Below are 17,343 nucleotides of genomic sequence, written 5' to 3'. Positions count from 1 at the left end.
CTGCCAGTACAAAATCACAAGTTTTTCTCTTCTCTCATATGCCGCTTCGAAAGGGATACAAAGACTCGGGGGAAGAAAGGAATCGCTTGACTGGGTCATTGTCGTGGATTCCTTACAGTGAAAAATCGCTGCGAAGCTACTTTCGTTATTGATGAAAATAACGCATCTTTACTTCTTCGAAGTTATTCGGGGCATAGAATTTTTTATTAGAAAAATATCGATTACGTTTCGTCTCGATTCATTTGACAATAAGGTCGACCCATTTACCGATTAGTGGTTCGAGCTCGAAATAAAGTATTTCGATTCGTATCCGATATTCGTATTATTGAATCTAGAACTTTCCTGGATCGATAAATATTAAAGAAAAAAACGATTTTCGAATGCTGCAAAATACGCTATCGAAAGCTAATTTGCTGAATGATGAGCAAAGTCTCGAACATGTTTTCATCCGGATTTCCAGCTATTTTTATGGGCTCGAGGAAAAACTTGGGAAACGACGGCATGTTTGAAATTTCGCAAGGTAAACGAAGTCGATGAAAAGGCGACGAATTTAACAAAATGGATGATCGAGTACGAATTATTTTGGGAGGGGTCGTCCATGATAGCAATAATCATGTTCTAGAATTTGTTCTAGAAAACTCAATAATCGACTTAGAGACTGTCCAGGAATGAATTGGTGTCAACGATTTCGTGTGATAAAAATCTATTTTCACGATGAAAATGAATAAAATGCAACAGATAAAAGAACTCAGAAAAAACTCTCTTCGTGTTGCATATTTTCGTGAATGAAACAGGGATTCTAACAGGCGATGATGGAAATAGGAAAAACGAAATCGATTATCGAAACGTACCTGACGCTGTATCAGACAGGGGTGGTTCGTCGAAACGCTTCGTGAGGCCAATCGGCACTTCTGAGAGGTGGGGCAGGTGGCGAAGGGAACGGTGCCTCGAGATCGAAGGTGACAAATTCGTGCTGAATGCTGGGACTGGATTCATCCTGAAGAACATCAGCGGTGGTGCTCACCTGTGCAGACGAGTGTATGAGAAGCGGGAATACGAAAAGGCGGGAGGGTGAAGTAGGGGAAAAAGGGAGAAGATAAAAATGAAGCTTGACGACGTTTGAACGTCGGTAACCAGCAAATTCACGGGTTTCGAATATTCATCGACTTTGCGACATATCTCGCAAGCTCTGAGAATACTCTCAGATCCGCGGGCTCATAAATATTCATGAAAATAGCGGAACAGTGTTATTCATGAGTGTGAAAAAGCGAGGGGGAAAGACAGGAATCTTATTGGCGAATCTCGCCGGTGTCGTTGACCCTCCGGTCACAAGTTTCGATGTAAAGTCGCCAGGGGAAATATATCTTGCCATTGTTTATGAACCAACCGTTTGAGCAGTCAGGTCTCGTGGAAACTGTCGCGGATAATCGTGATAATCGAGGCTCGGCGGGGGCGGCAAGAATTCATCGAAATCTACGTGGTCGATCGAGTCTCTGCCGAAGAAATAGCGCTTCTGATGTCTCTCGCATATGAAGTTTCCTGATTGTCCAGCGGTGTTCGACGCGTGGAGATTCGCATGGCGACGCATGTAATTGGTTAAATGGTACACGTCCTGTAACCCAACAATTCATTAATTTCTCTCTATGTGCGCGCTGAAACAAATGCCCAACGAATAGGTTTGAAAACTTTTATTGCGCATGGGAGAGAGAGGCCACGATTCGCGTTCTTCTCGACTTCGTTTCGCCTTAATTACCCTCTTTCGTCTGTCAGCAATCGTGGCTCAAATGCGATTCTTCTTCTCTGACGAAACGCTCGTCTGACCAGTCGCGGAGCTTAACCACTGCTCCGGTCAGTGCTAGGGGTCGCACGACCCGGAGGGATTTCTACCTCATCGGACTCGTTCGCCCGTGCAACGGTGCGATGACTTATTGACTTGGGAACGTGCAGGCCGAGCTGACGTGACTTTCATTCGATTTTTATTCCTCACTTTCAACATTCCGTTGATCTATGAGACGAATCGCTGTCGCGCTTCAATTAGGAGCGTCGCGCATTGTTTATTTGTATATCGGAGATATTCATGAGCCAACGCGACAGCGAGGGCACGATTGTACAAGTCAAATTTAATTCAGCTGGCGAGAAAAACTGTTGGCTAAAATTGGATCTAAAGCTTAATCAAATACGAAGTTTGCTCCATTTTCACGGTATTTGTCGGCCAGCTTTGTCCTTCGTTACAGTTCCGCGTGAGCTTTTCGAGCGCCGAAGGGATCGTTCGAACTCTTGGATTTCGCGGAACCGGTGAAATCGTAGGGTTGTCCAGGCTCGGATGTTTTTCACAGAGTAAACGTATATCGGGATGGTAAAAAATGGAGAAAGTAGGAGCAATCGGGAAGTTGAGAGGTACTTCTTTTTCAAAGTAATGGTCGGAAATGTTGGATATATAGTTCGTTCGGATTTGTTATTTACCCCGCAATTTTTGCGTCTGTGATCCGTTCTCTCGTGGTCCCTCTGGTGCCAGGATATGTACAAAAATATGGCCGAAGTTCCGGCAACCTCGGTAGTGATGAAACCGCTAACGTAGAGTAAAAAAGAAAAGCCGTATCTGTAGGTGAAGGGGGGGCCCTGGAAATGAAAAATTGAGAATGTTTCACGAGGAAAGTTCACCAGCTGTTGCAGCAAAGTAACTACGATTTCGCTGGAACTGAAACTACGACGTTTTTATTTGACAGTGTGTGTGAGTTGGTACACGTGCGTTTGTGTGTCGGGAGTTGTCTGACGATAAAACCGAGAAAAAAGGATATTCCCGTCGCGGTTGGCAACGAGGTTTTATAACTTCGTCCGGTCTCGGGTCCCCCCTCCTTTTTCAGCTCTCCGCCAATCACGTTGCGACTATTTCGTTCTCCCTTTTTGGTGTTCAATCGGCATTGAGCGATCGATCGTAACGAACTTTGAATGAGCGTGGAAAAATTCCTTAATTCTTCTCAAATCAAACGCCTTTTCGATTACGAAGGAAAAACCTTGAACTTTCTTTCGCCAAGTGTCCGCGTAGTTTATCGTTACTAAATCAGTCGTTTTTAACTCGAAAAATACGCGCGATTCTCGATTATTTTGTTTCAATATACCCCCCCCCCCGCCAGTGAGTGGCGTACGATCAATGTTTTGTCTACGAAGGATCCTAAACCAACGCTAACCTGAAAAGATGATCTGGGTCTCAATTTGCTTCCTACTTCGGCTTTGAACACCGATATGTACATGACCATCCCAACGAGCATGAGAAGACCTGTCGAACAAAACGAAAGCTTTCTCAATGTTGTCTCACTCCGAACCACGCGCGCGCACACACACGTATTAAACATTTTTTATTAAAAACCAGCAAGTCCATTTAATTTCATTTCCTCACCGCATACGGTGAAAACAACACCAGCTACGAATATGAAGAGCTGGTGGCGCGGTCGTGTCACGTGAGCGGTGAAATAGCAAACTTCGGCTATTACGAGGAGCAACGTCGCCACGAAGAAAAATATTGCAGACTTGGTGACGGCGTCTGATGGATTGTCGCAAGAAAAGAAGAATATTTATGAGAAAATTAAGGGAATTCTTCACCTCGGAGTATCATCTTCTTCATAAAAAATAAAAAAAAATAAAAAAAATAAACAAAAACAAAAATAAATGTTATTTTAGCTATTTCAATAAATATTCTACCAACTTTATTTCTCACACGTCATTTTAAAAATGATATTTAAATCCTTTACTCACATGGTATCGCCATAGTAGAGTCACTTGGGTCCGGACTGTATTCCTCGTTAGGAAAGTAGTCGATGCTCGAACACTCGTACTGCATGCGAGAGCCTGCACGAGAAGCATCAATATTATCCAAACTCGGATTAATTCACAACCGATTATTGTCGGATATTTACATTTGAGAGATAATACAGACGTTGTTGCACCAGCGTTGGGATTTCAAATGAAATTGTGTTATTACAGAGGCCGAGTGAGCGTATAAAGATATATGAAAATCAAACAGCGCTGGTAATGACGAGATTACACGAGCAGACGTGGAGGCAATGCGAAAGCGTTTATCAAGTGTCTGGACGTCTAAAACGGGATAATTAGTTACTGCACGCTTTGAAGTGAGCAACGCAATTTTTACGTTTCTTTTGAACATTTTCTCATTTTTTTTCAATGTTTCGGTCTGGTCCAGTTTTTTTTCTGGTGGTTATATCAAATAAGAGGCGAAATTCTACAACTCTATTGGCAAGCACATTTTCGAATCGTCTTGCACTTGCTCATTTCGGAAGATTCGAAATTACAGCTGAGACGAGCCCCTGAATCGTAACGAAAAATCGTGGATACTGCGTAAAAAAAGTCGAAACGAGTTCATTTTGCTTCCCGAGAAGATTGTCCCGGGATAATCGTGCCAGAGTTAAGGCTTTCGCGTTCCCAATTTTCCGTCCAGCATGTGTTTGCTAAAATGTAGAGAACCATGGAGCGGTTCTCGACTTTTGTGTATGTCGTTGTAAATACAGTAGTAAATGTTTTTCGAAAAGTTGAAACTGAATCGAGAGAAACATTGATCGGCCGTCGCATCCACCATTTTTACGAACTGTCGTTCTATAATTGAAGAGGAGTCGGAACTGTCCAAAAATATTATGGGTCAGCTGTCACTTTCACGAACGACCGTTTCAAACAGCAGCAAACTTTGTGCCGGTATATTTATAGTAACACTGAACACTGACTTAAAAATTTTAAAGAAAAAAAATTCACAAAGAATCACAACTTTTTTCACGTATAAGAATATTGACGAATAGAATATTTTCATAGACAAGGAATGAATAAAAAGGAAATGTGAATTGCTACAATCTTTTAGAACCGCGCCATTTTTCCGTACGGAAAAATGTATCAGAATCATTCTTTTGATCGAGAATCAACCGTTCACTCGTATCATTCAATCACGTGTACCGGTACCTCCACACGATACAATCCCGGAGTGGGATAAAAGTTGGAAAAAACGTTGGCTACGCCAACGGTGTATACAAATCGAGAAGAATCGGGACATTGGTATGCGAAGTTTTATATTTTTAAGGTAATTTTTTTTTGTTTCAATTTTGGCCACTCAGGAAGGAATTAACATTGAAGGAAATTGAGAATTTTCCCCTGAAGGATCCGGAAATAATACGTGTAATTAGTACAAGAAAAAAATGTTGAAAAGAAAATTGAATTTGCTTTTTAGGGGCCGCCGTTAGTGAATCTTACAAATAACGACGTTTCTACATTCGCGTAACTTCTCCATTACCTCTCGTGGGCATAAATATCGTCACGTACGTTAGCAATTTCACAGGGTACGAGCTCCTCGCATGTTGGAAAAAGCTCAAAAAGGTCATGAAAAAAACGTGTGAAAAGCTTCCACCGCGGAGTTGAATTTTTTTATTCCCACGTGACGCATTGAACCACTCGTCATGAGAAACACGCGTCAGACCGGAAGTGGTCGTTGCGGTTGTAACTACCAGGCCGGGGAAATAACGTGAGCGAGGATTCCGCTTGCACGATGTGCAAACTCGGCTCGTAGTGCGCGGCAACGCGTGTTACAAATTCGGGAAACGTGCTTAACATCCGAGCGTGCTTCGCTCGCGGAAAAAGAAAGCGAGAGCGTTTCATTTTTTTTCGAATGCATTTTTGAATTGTCACTTTTATCGACTGTCAATTTCACGCTCGTAATTTAGGCCGAATGTCCTTGCACTTCATTCCATTGGAATTTCAACTAAAATTTCTTTAGCGAGCATCAGTCGATTTGAATATCGTTATAAAATAAAACGGATAACAGTTTCAATGAAATGTCGCACCCGAATTGAAACTCGTTAAGCATTCACCGCCTGCAGTACTGCGAACCACTGCTGCGCAGACTCCCAGATTATCGCAGCTTCTGAATGCAATTTCAATGACAGGATTTATTTTCAGATTGAACAGAGACGAAGGCAAAATCTGCCAAGAACGTTCTTCAAGCCTGTTGAGTCTTCCGGGCTCGTGAGCAGACAAGAAATCATGAAACTGAAGGTAAAATATTAAAGAAATTGGATTTATTCAAACGTTCGAATTCGAACTGACGCTCGGAGTAAAAATCCGACATGCTATTTCCACAACGGAAAGTGTTATTCAAAATTGAATTTCACTGGCCCGCTTTTTTTAAAGCACACAACAATTTTAGATCAATATTTCTATTTGTTCGAATGCTTAAAAAAAGTACTGATTAACCGGGGTTTTCTTCGCTGCGTTGAAACTTCTCCAGCCGTTCTATTCCCTGAGCGATAAATGATGAGACTCGAGGAATCGGGTTGGCAAGAGTGAAATGCTCATTTCCGGAATGGGCCGGCAGTCTGCCGTATTGCCTCCCTTTCAATGATCGAAAATTGTGAATGCCGAGAAATCGCGGAAGGGTTGCATAATGTATGTACTTACTAGGAGCAGACTGCATCGATTTTCCGCGCAATAGCTCGGACATCATGAGATTCTGGGCTTTATCAAACCTCCACTTGTTAAATCAATGATCAAGCGTGCAATATTATTTTTATTGGAATACGAAAACCTAGGAGAGCCTTTTTCGTGCCTCTTCAATTGCCGTGCGGGTTAATTAATTGAAAAAACTGAATTGAATTCGATCCTGTGGCGGGACGTGGTTGCGTTGAAAAGTTTCATCGTCAAATTCGATCTTCACGACGAGTCAACAGGTTGACACTGACTCAAAATTTAAAGAGGAACGATCCTCGAACCTTCAGGTGAAATGCTTCTTTCGAGATGACTTCTGCCCAATTTTTTCATTCGAGTTGCAACGCAGCTTGATCAAAGCGATTCGTCTGGTTGTTTGACTCGTTAGTTCCGAAATTGAGAACGAAGGTCGAGGCTAAGGACGGAGGGGAAGAGAGCCAGGAAGAGGGAAGAAGAAAAAGTGCGACGGAGAAGAGCGAGGGGGGTAGAAAAAGTTGTCTTTCCTCGGGGGCCCCTCCGATGCTGTACTTTTGAGTCTCTCCAACGTCGGCACACCGTCTGCACTCCACGGGACGAGAAAAATTTCGAGTTCAAGATTTTTCGATCAGGATGGAGCGACGTGGAATTGGAAGAAGGAAAAAAGGGAGTAACGCAAAGTCGGAGAGGGGAAGAGAGAGGGAAAGCGAGGGGAAGGACGGCAGGACGAGAGCGGAAGAAGGAGAGTGGTTTCCGGTGCGCCGAGTAACGAGTCATTTCCTCATACTCCCAGAAGTCCTCGTAGTTTTGCTACAGGGTATTCCCCGTTATCACAGAGCCGTGGAGAGTCTCGACTAGCTAAAGATTTTTTTAACATCACCTTCGAGAACCTTTTTTCCACGTCTTTTTACTCGACCGCTACGTTTCGCGTTGTCAATCTTTCCTTTCCCTCGATTACCAACCTACCGACTGATTTTTTGTAGGATCTCATATTTCAGGGTGTGTCGTTTCGTGGCGATATTTTTTCAACGGTGGCGCCTCAAAAATCTTCGGTCTGCACTCGAAAATGAGAGAGTGCAAGAGAAGGGGCTTGTCGAAGAATATTTCGAGGTCGCGATTTACTATTGAAGTTGTCGCCGGATTTTTTTTTCACTGTTTCTATTATCCTATTGCCATTTGCCGTGCTGCAATTATTTTCAAGCAGCTTCTCAAAGCGGAGTAGATGCTCCAAAAATACTCTTCGACAGGCCTTTTGCACAGTTTCATTTTTGCCTGCAAACTGAAGATTTTTGAGGCGCGACCGTTAAAAAAAAACATCGCCGCGAAATGAGACGCGCTACTGTAATTCCATATCGAAATCAAAATTGCTTGAAAAAGCAATCATTTGCTTTTTCGTTATTCCGCATGAATTCGAAGATGCGGCATTTTAAAACGATTTTTCTACATTCAAAGAAGTGAATAACAGCTAGTCCATTCCCGAGTAACAAAAGACACACATTTCGATCACTCTTTTAAAAAGATTTTGTCCGGACATGCAGATTTCTACATGCGCCAAAGATATGCTTCAATATCCGAGAATGAAATTTCTCTCGTTATCATTTGCTGTTACAAAACGCTCAGTTCGGATGGGGCGAGCAGCCCACCGGTTTCCGGTGATTAACTTATCGCGCGGTGAGTCGAGGAAAAATCACGCAATTTTGAGACGGACACACATAAAAATAGTATTTTCGTCTGCTTCGGTCTCGAAGCGACAAAGTCCGAGGTCGAATATAAAAATGATCAATAAAAAGTTTTGTATTTGAAAACCGAACAATTTTCCAAATGACTGGGACCGATAACAGAAATTGATCGATTTGCTGGTATACGTTGAGCGCTCAAAACAGCAAAATAATCTGAAGGAATGATCCATTTTCCAGTGTTCACTGAGGAATTTTTCTTCAATCCAGAGTGATTTATTTTCATCGAGAATTCCTCTCTAAATCTGTAAGTTTCGTAATCCAGCTATTTTCCTGAAAAGAAGACCAATTTATTTTAATCAGAAAACGCACTTTGAATGTCGGAACTTTGTAACCCGGCCACTTCCCTGTTCTTAGTTCCTCCGTTGATGACCGTGCAGTGATCACGGCGAGCAATCAAAACTTGCCAAAAAATTCAACGAAAACGTATTCCCAAAAATCACCTCGCTCCCTAAATTCTCTCCGAAACTCAGAATTTAACTATTTTGCCTGCATCTGACTAAAAATAAAAGAAAATTCACTTTTATACAAAACATTGAAAATATGCTTAAAAAAACAAAAAAGCTTTCGTGACAGCATGCTTGATTTTCACATTTGTTACAATTGTGCAAAGTAGGCTTAATTGAGATCAGATATTAAGTGAATTAACCCTCGAACGACACGTTCGCCATCTCACTCCCGCCCGTTCGCTGTAACTCAATGAACGACGTACACCGTGTTGTTTTCACGAGGACATGCATCTTCCTGTACAACTCTCATGTTGTAACAACACGATGCTCTAGTCCGTCGAGGATTCATACACGTTTGCACGGCTGCTGAGTGAAATTTATCGGTCAACCGAGGCCAAAACTTTTCTCTTAGTTGTATCCATCTCTCATGCACACGTACACAGTCACCCGTGCACAAACACGCTCGTGAATATGTGTGTGAAGTGTATCGCACAGTGATTCGGTAAAGGGACGAGCCCAGGACGACTGGAAAGTCCGCGCACAAAAGTCTCTCCGAAATTACAATACTTTTTCGTTATCAAAGCAATACTTTTGTCCTTGGTAAATATGCCACGGAGCGAGGAATTTTGATTATAATTTCTAGTGTGCGAGAAAAACGCCAGAAACACGAGAATATTGTGAAAAGTTGTAGGTCGTGTTTAAAAATGTACAGGGAACGGAGGAAAGTAATTTATGAAGAACTTTATGTTTATAATTGTGATGAAAATATTAGAGGAGATAGAAACTGGAAACGAAAATCCACTGGAATTTCGTTAGCGAGGATCGTCATCGTGGATTAAGAATTTTTAAAAACGTTCTGCTACACGGAGAGACTATAATAGCAAAAATTACTATGTTTTTACAGTAACGTCGGACCGCATCGATATTACAATAATGATCGCTACAGAGTGCGTCAAATAATGCAAAAGTTTGGGGAAGCATTACCACAGTTCTTAGTAAATAACGCGCTGTACTATATCAGAAATGAAGACCGAGCGAATTTTGATAAAAAACATAGTGAATAATGAAGTGATTTGCTGAAAATTTAGGACATGTCATAGCAGTCGTTTCTCTGTGTTGTACGAAAAATTGCATAGTTTCGTATTTTCCCTTTTACCACACTGAATTTTCCTCAATAACATAGCAAAATTCATGCGCCCACCAATTGTACGAGGCGCGTTGCTCCGTATAAACATGAAAATTGACCAGTGGCACGTAGTAAAATTTCAAGCAATTTGTCCAGTCCGTTTCACCAATTTTTAACATTTCGCCAAAGCCACGAGTGACATTCGGATATCGATACGATGTCAGAATGTCGCAGACCTAAATTTTGCCTGTCGTACATAGTAAAATTTGAGAGAACTGATTTCGGCATAAAAATTACTATACACTTTGGTGAAGTGTAACAGAACGGCGATATAAAAGTCTCTCGTGTACGGAGACAAAATTTGATGTTCTAATGAATTTGTTATGAAATTAAGATAATTTAATGCTGGATAAGTCCCATCGAGATTGACGTGACGGACTCACTTGTGGCAACGCACACCCTCCAAAGTCCGCTATACGTCACTTTACTGTCGGGCTCGGCGGAGGCGTTTGCGGAATAAGATTTGGGCAATTTCTCCTCGGTGAGTAGCCACTGACCCGTGCAAATTGCCACTGAGACTATCACGAGAGACAGCAATGCCGATATACCGGAAGCTATGCCAAGACCGTTTCCGCTCTTTTGACCTTCACCAATTGCATATGAGCCACTCCTCTCGTGCCTCCCGTAACTTGTTCTACCGATCGCTCCACTGATTTCCTCTTCGTCCTCGTAGCAACAGCAACAACAGTAGTAGCAAGACATCACGAGCAAGGTCCCACCCTGTGTCGCCGAAGCATCCCTTTGAACAAAAATATATTCGAAAGACCCATTATTCGTATGTGAATAACTGAAGATTTTTCACTAAATCATCCAGACCCGCCGTTTCAAGATAAAGTACTGATTTTAAGGTCGAGGCTTCGTAAAAGTACGGAAAAAGTGTGGCAGGGCTCGTGATTTAGTGATTACAGTCGTTTGCGATTACTTCATGAATTTGTTTTTCACATTTTTAATAATCTATTCATTTTTTTTCTCCTCAGCGATCATTACTTCGTTTCCTTGTGCATCAAGGTACGGTCATATAAAGTAACTACGGGGGACTTGGCCAAAATAGCAGATTCTTAATGGATACTCTCAAGAGATACTGAAAACGTGCAGTCCAGTGCCAGGACCAGGTGCGTTGGAAATGCATCTCCGAGCGGTAATGCCACGTGTCAGCGAGTAAAAAGGTGCCACTTTCCCTGGGATGAGAACAGTCGAAAAGACTGATGAAAGCATACGCCGACCGCTTATTCATTAAGGCATTATTACTATAGATTCATGTCATTCGTGTATAAATCTGCCAATTCCGATTCCATTCGGACTTTCTGCCGAATGTGTATCGAGTTTAGTTTATGCACAATTTTAAAATTTATGTCAAATCAAAAAGTGTGTACTTGAAGTCGAATTCCAAAGGGGCAGTTTTTTTGAATTTAACGTTTTTATAATTTATTGCCACGATATTGGGTGAGTTGAATTTTTCGATAAGTTTGAATGGCTTAAAATCACCGGATCCCAAGTACAAAGAAGCGGTCCGACTCGCCTCCGTCCTCGAAAACGGTCTCTCCATCCCTGGCTTCGAGTCGCTGCGACATAATTTAAGGTACATTTTGTTGGGCGTACCCGAAAGAAAAATCGAGTTAACCGTTGTCGTGATGCGAGGGCCAATTTTTCGAACGTTTTAAAGGCTCGAATGTGAAAAAAGTCGAGTAAAATAATGAAAGTACGAGTGACGAAAGTTCGAAATGACAAACAAGAAGGACAGGAAGCGCAATCGGCAGAATGTCAAACGATTTTCTACCAGTATCTCGTGTGCATGAGAACATTCGTAGCAAATACCAATTGTTCGTTTTTTTTTTCGAGCTTTTCCTCCCTTATCCGAGCTTTTGCCAAAGAGGAAAGCTTTCCACGGGGAAGCTCGAAGAAAACCGAGAGAGGAGAAAGGAGAAAAGGGATGCTGCGGGGCCGGTGGGCAGGGGATGAGGATAGGAGAGTTTAGGTACATATCGAACGGGTAGCTCGTGACCCGCATCCGAGTATACACATTCTCCGCGGCAGCTTCCCTTTGCTATTTGTTCCCTAAGACTCGACGCAACGCCTCACGAAATATACTACTAAGACCACACTTTAACGAGAGACAAAGAGAGAGAGGAAAATAAATAAAAAGTACCAGAAACCGCATGAAAAAGAAACGGAGAAAGAGAGAGAGAGAGGGCCGTGGAAAAAGGAAGCGGAAAAAAATAAAATAGCGGAAGTATACAGTCGTGATGTCAAAGTGTAAAGAGACACGGAATCCCGATTCTTTTTCCAATATCAGCCCCAGTCCAGGGGTGCCTATGTGTGTACTGACGTATGTGTGTACTGACGAGAGGCGCACGTACCATTTGATGAAAAATCGAGTACAATGGCGAATATATACACATGTTTTGCGATCGTACTGTGTCGCGCGGTGTTTTTTTCTCTCTTAACGTTTAGCGTCATAAGTCACGATTTATTCCACGATTAAAGTTTCGAATCTTTTGTTATCAGTTTGAAATTACTCGGCTATTGCGAATAAAACGTTGCATGAGATGCCACTATTCATCATGCATTTATTGGAGGTTCCCAGAGTTAGTGAGATCTCGAAGGCTTTACATAAATTAAGCTTTTCAGTCCTTCAAGACTGTGAACACTTCGCGAGCCGGTCTTAAGGCGGGTACGGCTTCCCCCTGTAAATCTTTTGCCCCGTCTGGCTACTGTTTCGACGAGTATCAAACATATTTTTGTTAATTCCTTTTTTGGCTTCGTACGACAAAGAGTCAGACAATATTTTCAAGGTAAATTAAAAATAAAATTTCTCTGCTGTCAGTGTTCAATCAGTGATTTTGAAATTTTTCGATCTCATTTGATAATTCAAGTTTCTTTTAGTAATTTATGTATTTTATTGTTATTTCTCTGCGATACTACCACTGATCGTTGCAGAACGTTGGAAAAGTGATCCACGAAAGAATTTTTTTGCCCTTTTTGGTCCATTAGCACTCGTTATTGACTCTGACTGGTAAAGATTGTGTTGAGCAACGTTAGACAGAGTTTCCATTAACAAAGAAATCCGGTCTCTTGAGATACTTGAGTCGCTCTTAGGGCTGGTACATCACGAGAACTCTCATTATTACACAAAAATACGAGCTCGTGGTGACTTTTTAGTATTCGTATTCTCATGTACTCCTGCCTAGGTACTTATCTCTCCTGGACCCTTATTTTTTCCACTGTCCCATTATTCTCGATCCTCGTTAATTTTCCTCTTTGTGAAAAGTCCAAAATTCTGGTCTCAGAGACGCGAGTTCCGGGATTCGGATCCCGTGACGTAACTTCCGGTTTCACTAGTGCAGTGGGAAAAGTCACATTTGGGTTTCCCTCTCCCAGCCTCTCTAGCGGCGCTATTAAATCAAGTCTCTAATGAGTCTTAATCTCGGAACTCGTTCTTCCATCGTATTTTGAACAGGCGGTTCGCGATTCGCACGAAAAATACTGAAAAAGGCAACATAATTTTGCGACGAACTCCAGTTTGTTTGTCGTGATTTTAATCACTCAACCCAACAGGACGGATGTGAGCTTGCTCTCGCTTCGGCCGTTACACGCGATCGGCATCGTTTTCACGAACCGCGATCATTTGTCGGTATGCAAATACGTTTTTCATTAAAATAGTATTTGATTGGTCGTTTTTCCGGCTGTTCTGCATGCATAACTTCAATTGCTCTCTTGGTGTTTTTCCCTACATTTTACGTCATGAAAACTTGATGTAACTATCAGGATGGTTTGAATTCCTTACTGCCTTCGTTTGCTGATTAATCACTCAGTCAATTGTTTACATTTTGTGCTATGATTTGTGGCGCAGACAATCTGTTCCGGATCCGAATTACGGACTATCACATCTGCGGGTTTCCTAGACCACTCGACATTAGCAATGATACACAACGTCAAATTAGTTCGCTGACGTTTTTCAGTCGATTGCACTGCTCGCCAGCATCCTCTCGTGATTCATGGCATTGGTTTATTGTCCGGGTGCTCTGGGCGATGTGGAATCACGGAGCCTGGGCTCGTTCCCACTCGGCTACCTGGCAAAATTTCGACGAATGTGACTGGACCGTGTGTTTTTGCGGCCGCGGTCTAAGCTACGATTGCAGCTTTTTTATGCTCTGACAGAGATTCTCTTCCGGGTGAATCTTTTCGTTTAAATGCTTGCTTGGACAGCGCTAGGATTCTCTGAACATTTAATGTGATCGAGACCTTGATGACAGGCATCGTGATCGAACACGACTATCTCCGCATCAAAGCTTTAGCTATGAAGCAAATTTGGATTGATACAACAGCTGGACAAGATTTCAATGTAATCGTTTTTAAAACGTAAAGGCGTTCAGAGGGGGTGGCAAAAGTAACCTTCGTGAGGGCGAATTTGATTTTAAATAATGGATTGAAAAATCTCATCACTTTCAAAAATTTCCATTAATCAATATCGGTGTTGACCCGTCGAATTGGAAAAGCATTGTTTTGATTTCATCACCGTCTCGACATGGTTATCACGAGTACAAAACATGACCGATTTTAGAAATGTCACGCCAGCATCGATTTCACTGGTTGTGGAACGTTGAAAATAAAAATAAACCGAAGTATCATAACTAAAAGCGGAATCTCAAAATTTGTTTAATCAATAAATTCAACATCAACAAGTAAACTCACCATTTTATAATGGCCGATTGTTATTTATGTTCCGAATAAATCCAGCGAAATTTCGTCCTAAAGTTTGGACCCAGCTTCGATAGATTTTGACAGAAAAGTTGGCGATTCAAAATCATTTCAAAATCGTCACATTTTGCAGAACATGAAATTTCAATTGCTCAACTTTCGACAGGTTAAAATCGCCACAAGAAACTTTATCAGGAACACAATTCAAAAATGTAGGTACAACGCTATGGAAAAAGCTTTTGCGACGGATCACTTCGATGGGACGAAGAACATCTTTATTCATGAGCACATCGACAGGGTGTTGTTGAGATTGGAAAGTCTGGCCGAAGCTCACTTGTATCACAGAAGATAATGGGAGATAAATTGATTTGGGTCATACACAACCAGGAACGTGGAATGCAGAGAGATCATTCGACTCTTTAGTACCTGCACTTTCCCCCTAGAATAGCAGTAACTGAGTTGTTTCTCGCTATAAATATCATGATGTTGATACAAGAGTTGAGAGCACGTACTAGAAATTCGAGCAGTGAGCGGAGACCAAGGAGTGGATAATGGCGACTTTACATTGAAAGTAAGCAGAGTTCATATCGAGAGCCAAGGATTTGATCGTTTTTTAAGTTAAGCACTGCCCTTTATTGGTGCGATAGAAGCAATCGGGGGTTTTAAGAGGTTTTTTTTACAATATTCGTAACCAGGAGTTATAATTGGAGGTATTTGATGTGTTGAAATAGTTTGTTCGAAGAATCTCTGCCACAATAATTTCTTAGTTGCACATACTTCACAGAGCAGGTCTTCTCGTGAAGAAATTCAATTTCAAGCGTCATCAAATTTCTCTTTTCAATTTAAATTGTCATTAGCAAACTTTGTACTAATTCATAAGGGAGTGAGGGATTTGAAAAAATAATAAAAACAGTAATAATGAAATAGATTGGATTATTGAAAATTTTCAATTCCAACGAGGCTTATCGAGTCTTCGACGACTTGCAACTGACAACATTAAAAAGACGTTTTCCAGTTTCAAATGACTTCTGGTTCTGCCATTTTGGCTCTTACCCAGCCGATTATACGTACGCGAGCGTTTAATCATTTTTCTTTCTATCTCACTTCGCTCCGTGACGTATAGAACGCGTTAAATGAGATTTATTTAAAACGTGATGTCGTACCAGCTGCGAAATTTTTCCAGCCAATCTTTCAAACCTCTTTCTCCGATATTTCTTCCTTCCCGTCCTTGCATTGGCAACGGTTAATAGTCGGTATTGGCCATTGAAAAAGAACGGCGTTTCAACGAGACGCTCTCGCCTTTTTATATGAAATTATTATTATTATTATTATTATTATTCTATATATATATCTATAGATCATACATATAAAATGCTAGCAATGTATAGGGCATCAAAGGCGTATGCGCTTTTAAGAGAGCTTTTGGTACTCGTAATACTACTCGCGGTGCTTCGTTTCTTTTATAGTTACTTCGAGCTCCTCCAATTCCAGTAGATTATCGGGACTTGAGCTCTGACCCGATGGTATCGATTCTATAGACTCGTCTCAGAAACTTCCTACAAGAAAACATCTATTCGACCTGCACGTCCATTCATACAGACCTGAAAATGTATCAATATAGATGCTTTATATCATTTTTCATCGTATGATGAAATCGAAAGACCGATTTTATTCGAGAACAATCGATTCTTCTCTCAACGCTTCTTTATTTTTAGTATTATCTGATTTTTTCGATCAATTAATAATAATAATTATTATTGTGATATTATTATTATTAATTATTAATGACGCCTTTAAGTGAATGCGACAAATCGTCCAGCTTTTCTTATCACCTTCGAAACTGAAAAATTGAGGCATAGCCGGATTGCCGAGTACTCGTCTGTCGAAAAATCTACAATATATTTGTAAATACTCGGAACATTCTCACTTTGATTCGACGAAAGCTTTTTTCGGCATAGAATCAGTCTTCTACTGAAAAAAAACATCATAAAACCCTGTGAAAATTTGAATCTACGACGCGAGGCTTGTTCGATTTACTTTATTTCGTGCTAAAAGACTTTTGTGGTAATCCCCCGGGGTTGGGAAACTTATTGCAAATTATGGCTTCGAAATAATTGAATGCAACGAGAAAAGTTTATTGAGCTCGAGACGGTTCGGAGGCTTGAGAAATTCAGGTTCTCTACAGAGGAAATCCACTCGGAGATAAAATAAGTGAGGCTTTGAAAAACTTGAGGAAAAAGTATTGATCTGAGGAGTTTCGGGGATTTGAAGAAAACTGTGGATACAAGCGAGGCGACGAAGATGCTATTAAGAAAGGAAAGAGAATCGATAGGGCGTCGAGTGGTTTTTCAAGTGCCTTGATGGATATCGATACGCGGATTCGAAAACGCAAAGGTTCGCAAACTTTCATGCGGCGAGCACGGTCACCGATTGCAAAGTCCAATAAAACTCGAGTCGAAGCTTTTACTATTCATTTTATATTTAAATGAACGGGAAGCGAATGGACGCTCAAAGAGAGAAATGAATGGAAACAAAAAAGAGAAAACTAAGCAATAAGAGTCTAGTCCAATAAAAGTCTAGTCTTTCATGCTCTTTTTATGATGAATACGAATCCAAATGATTATGCAAGAGAATAATTTTTCATGTTTACTAATTACCACATACATTCGTCCCGATAATGGAATTCGACAGTTTCTATTGTGCTCATTCATGGCTCTCGGGCCAGCACGAAGAAGAAAACAGAAATCAATCTTGCATGTGGTCCAACCTCGATAATAATGATCGATGGTAGAAGGTAGAAAGGGAATATTCCGAAGCGAGC

General features: G+C 41.3%; 1 protein-coding gene across 1 annotated transcript in view; it reads right to left on the bottom strand.

Moving 5' to 3' along the window:
- Positions 1-17,343, bottom strand: part of stg1 (stargazin-like protein) — a 34,207-nt gene that overhangs the window by 2,323 nt on the left and 14,541 nt on the right. The window contains exons 3-9 of the mRNA XM_043425792.1: positions 10,208-10,563; positions 3,754-3,846; positions 3,398-3,541; positions 3,189-3,277; positions 2,464-2,619; positions 1,388-1,612; positions 852-1,024 (exon numbers count right to left, since the gene is read on the bottom strand). Coding sequence (XP_043281727.1) covers positions 863-1,024; positions 1,388-1,612; positions 2,464-2,619; positions 3,189-3,277; positions 3,398-3,541; positions 3,754-3,846; positions 10,208-10,526 — 1,188 coding nt within the window. The 5' untranslated portion in view covers positions 10,527-10,563 and the 3' untranslated portion in view covers positions 852-862. The remainder of the gene's footprint in view (positions 1-851; positions 1,025-1,387; positions 1,613-2,463; positions 2,620-3,188; positions 3,278-3,397; positions 3,542-3,753; positions 3,847-10,207; positions 10,564-17,343) is intronic.

Source organism: Venturia canescens, chromosome 8, assembly GCF_019457755.1.
Source record: "Venturia canescens isolate UGA chromosome 8, ASM1945775v1, whole genome shotgun sequence".
In the NCBI taxonomy this organism is placed as follows: domain Eukaryota; kingdom Metazoa; phylum Arthropoda; class Insecta; order Hymenoptera; family Ichneumonidae; genus Venturia; species Venturia canescens.
This window is presented reverse-complemented; position numbering and strand designations above follow the sequence as displayed.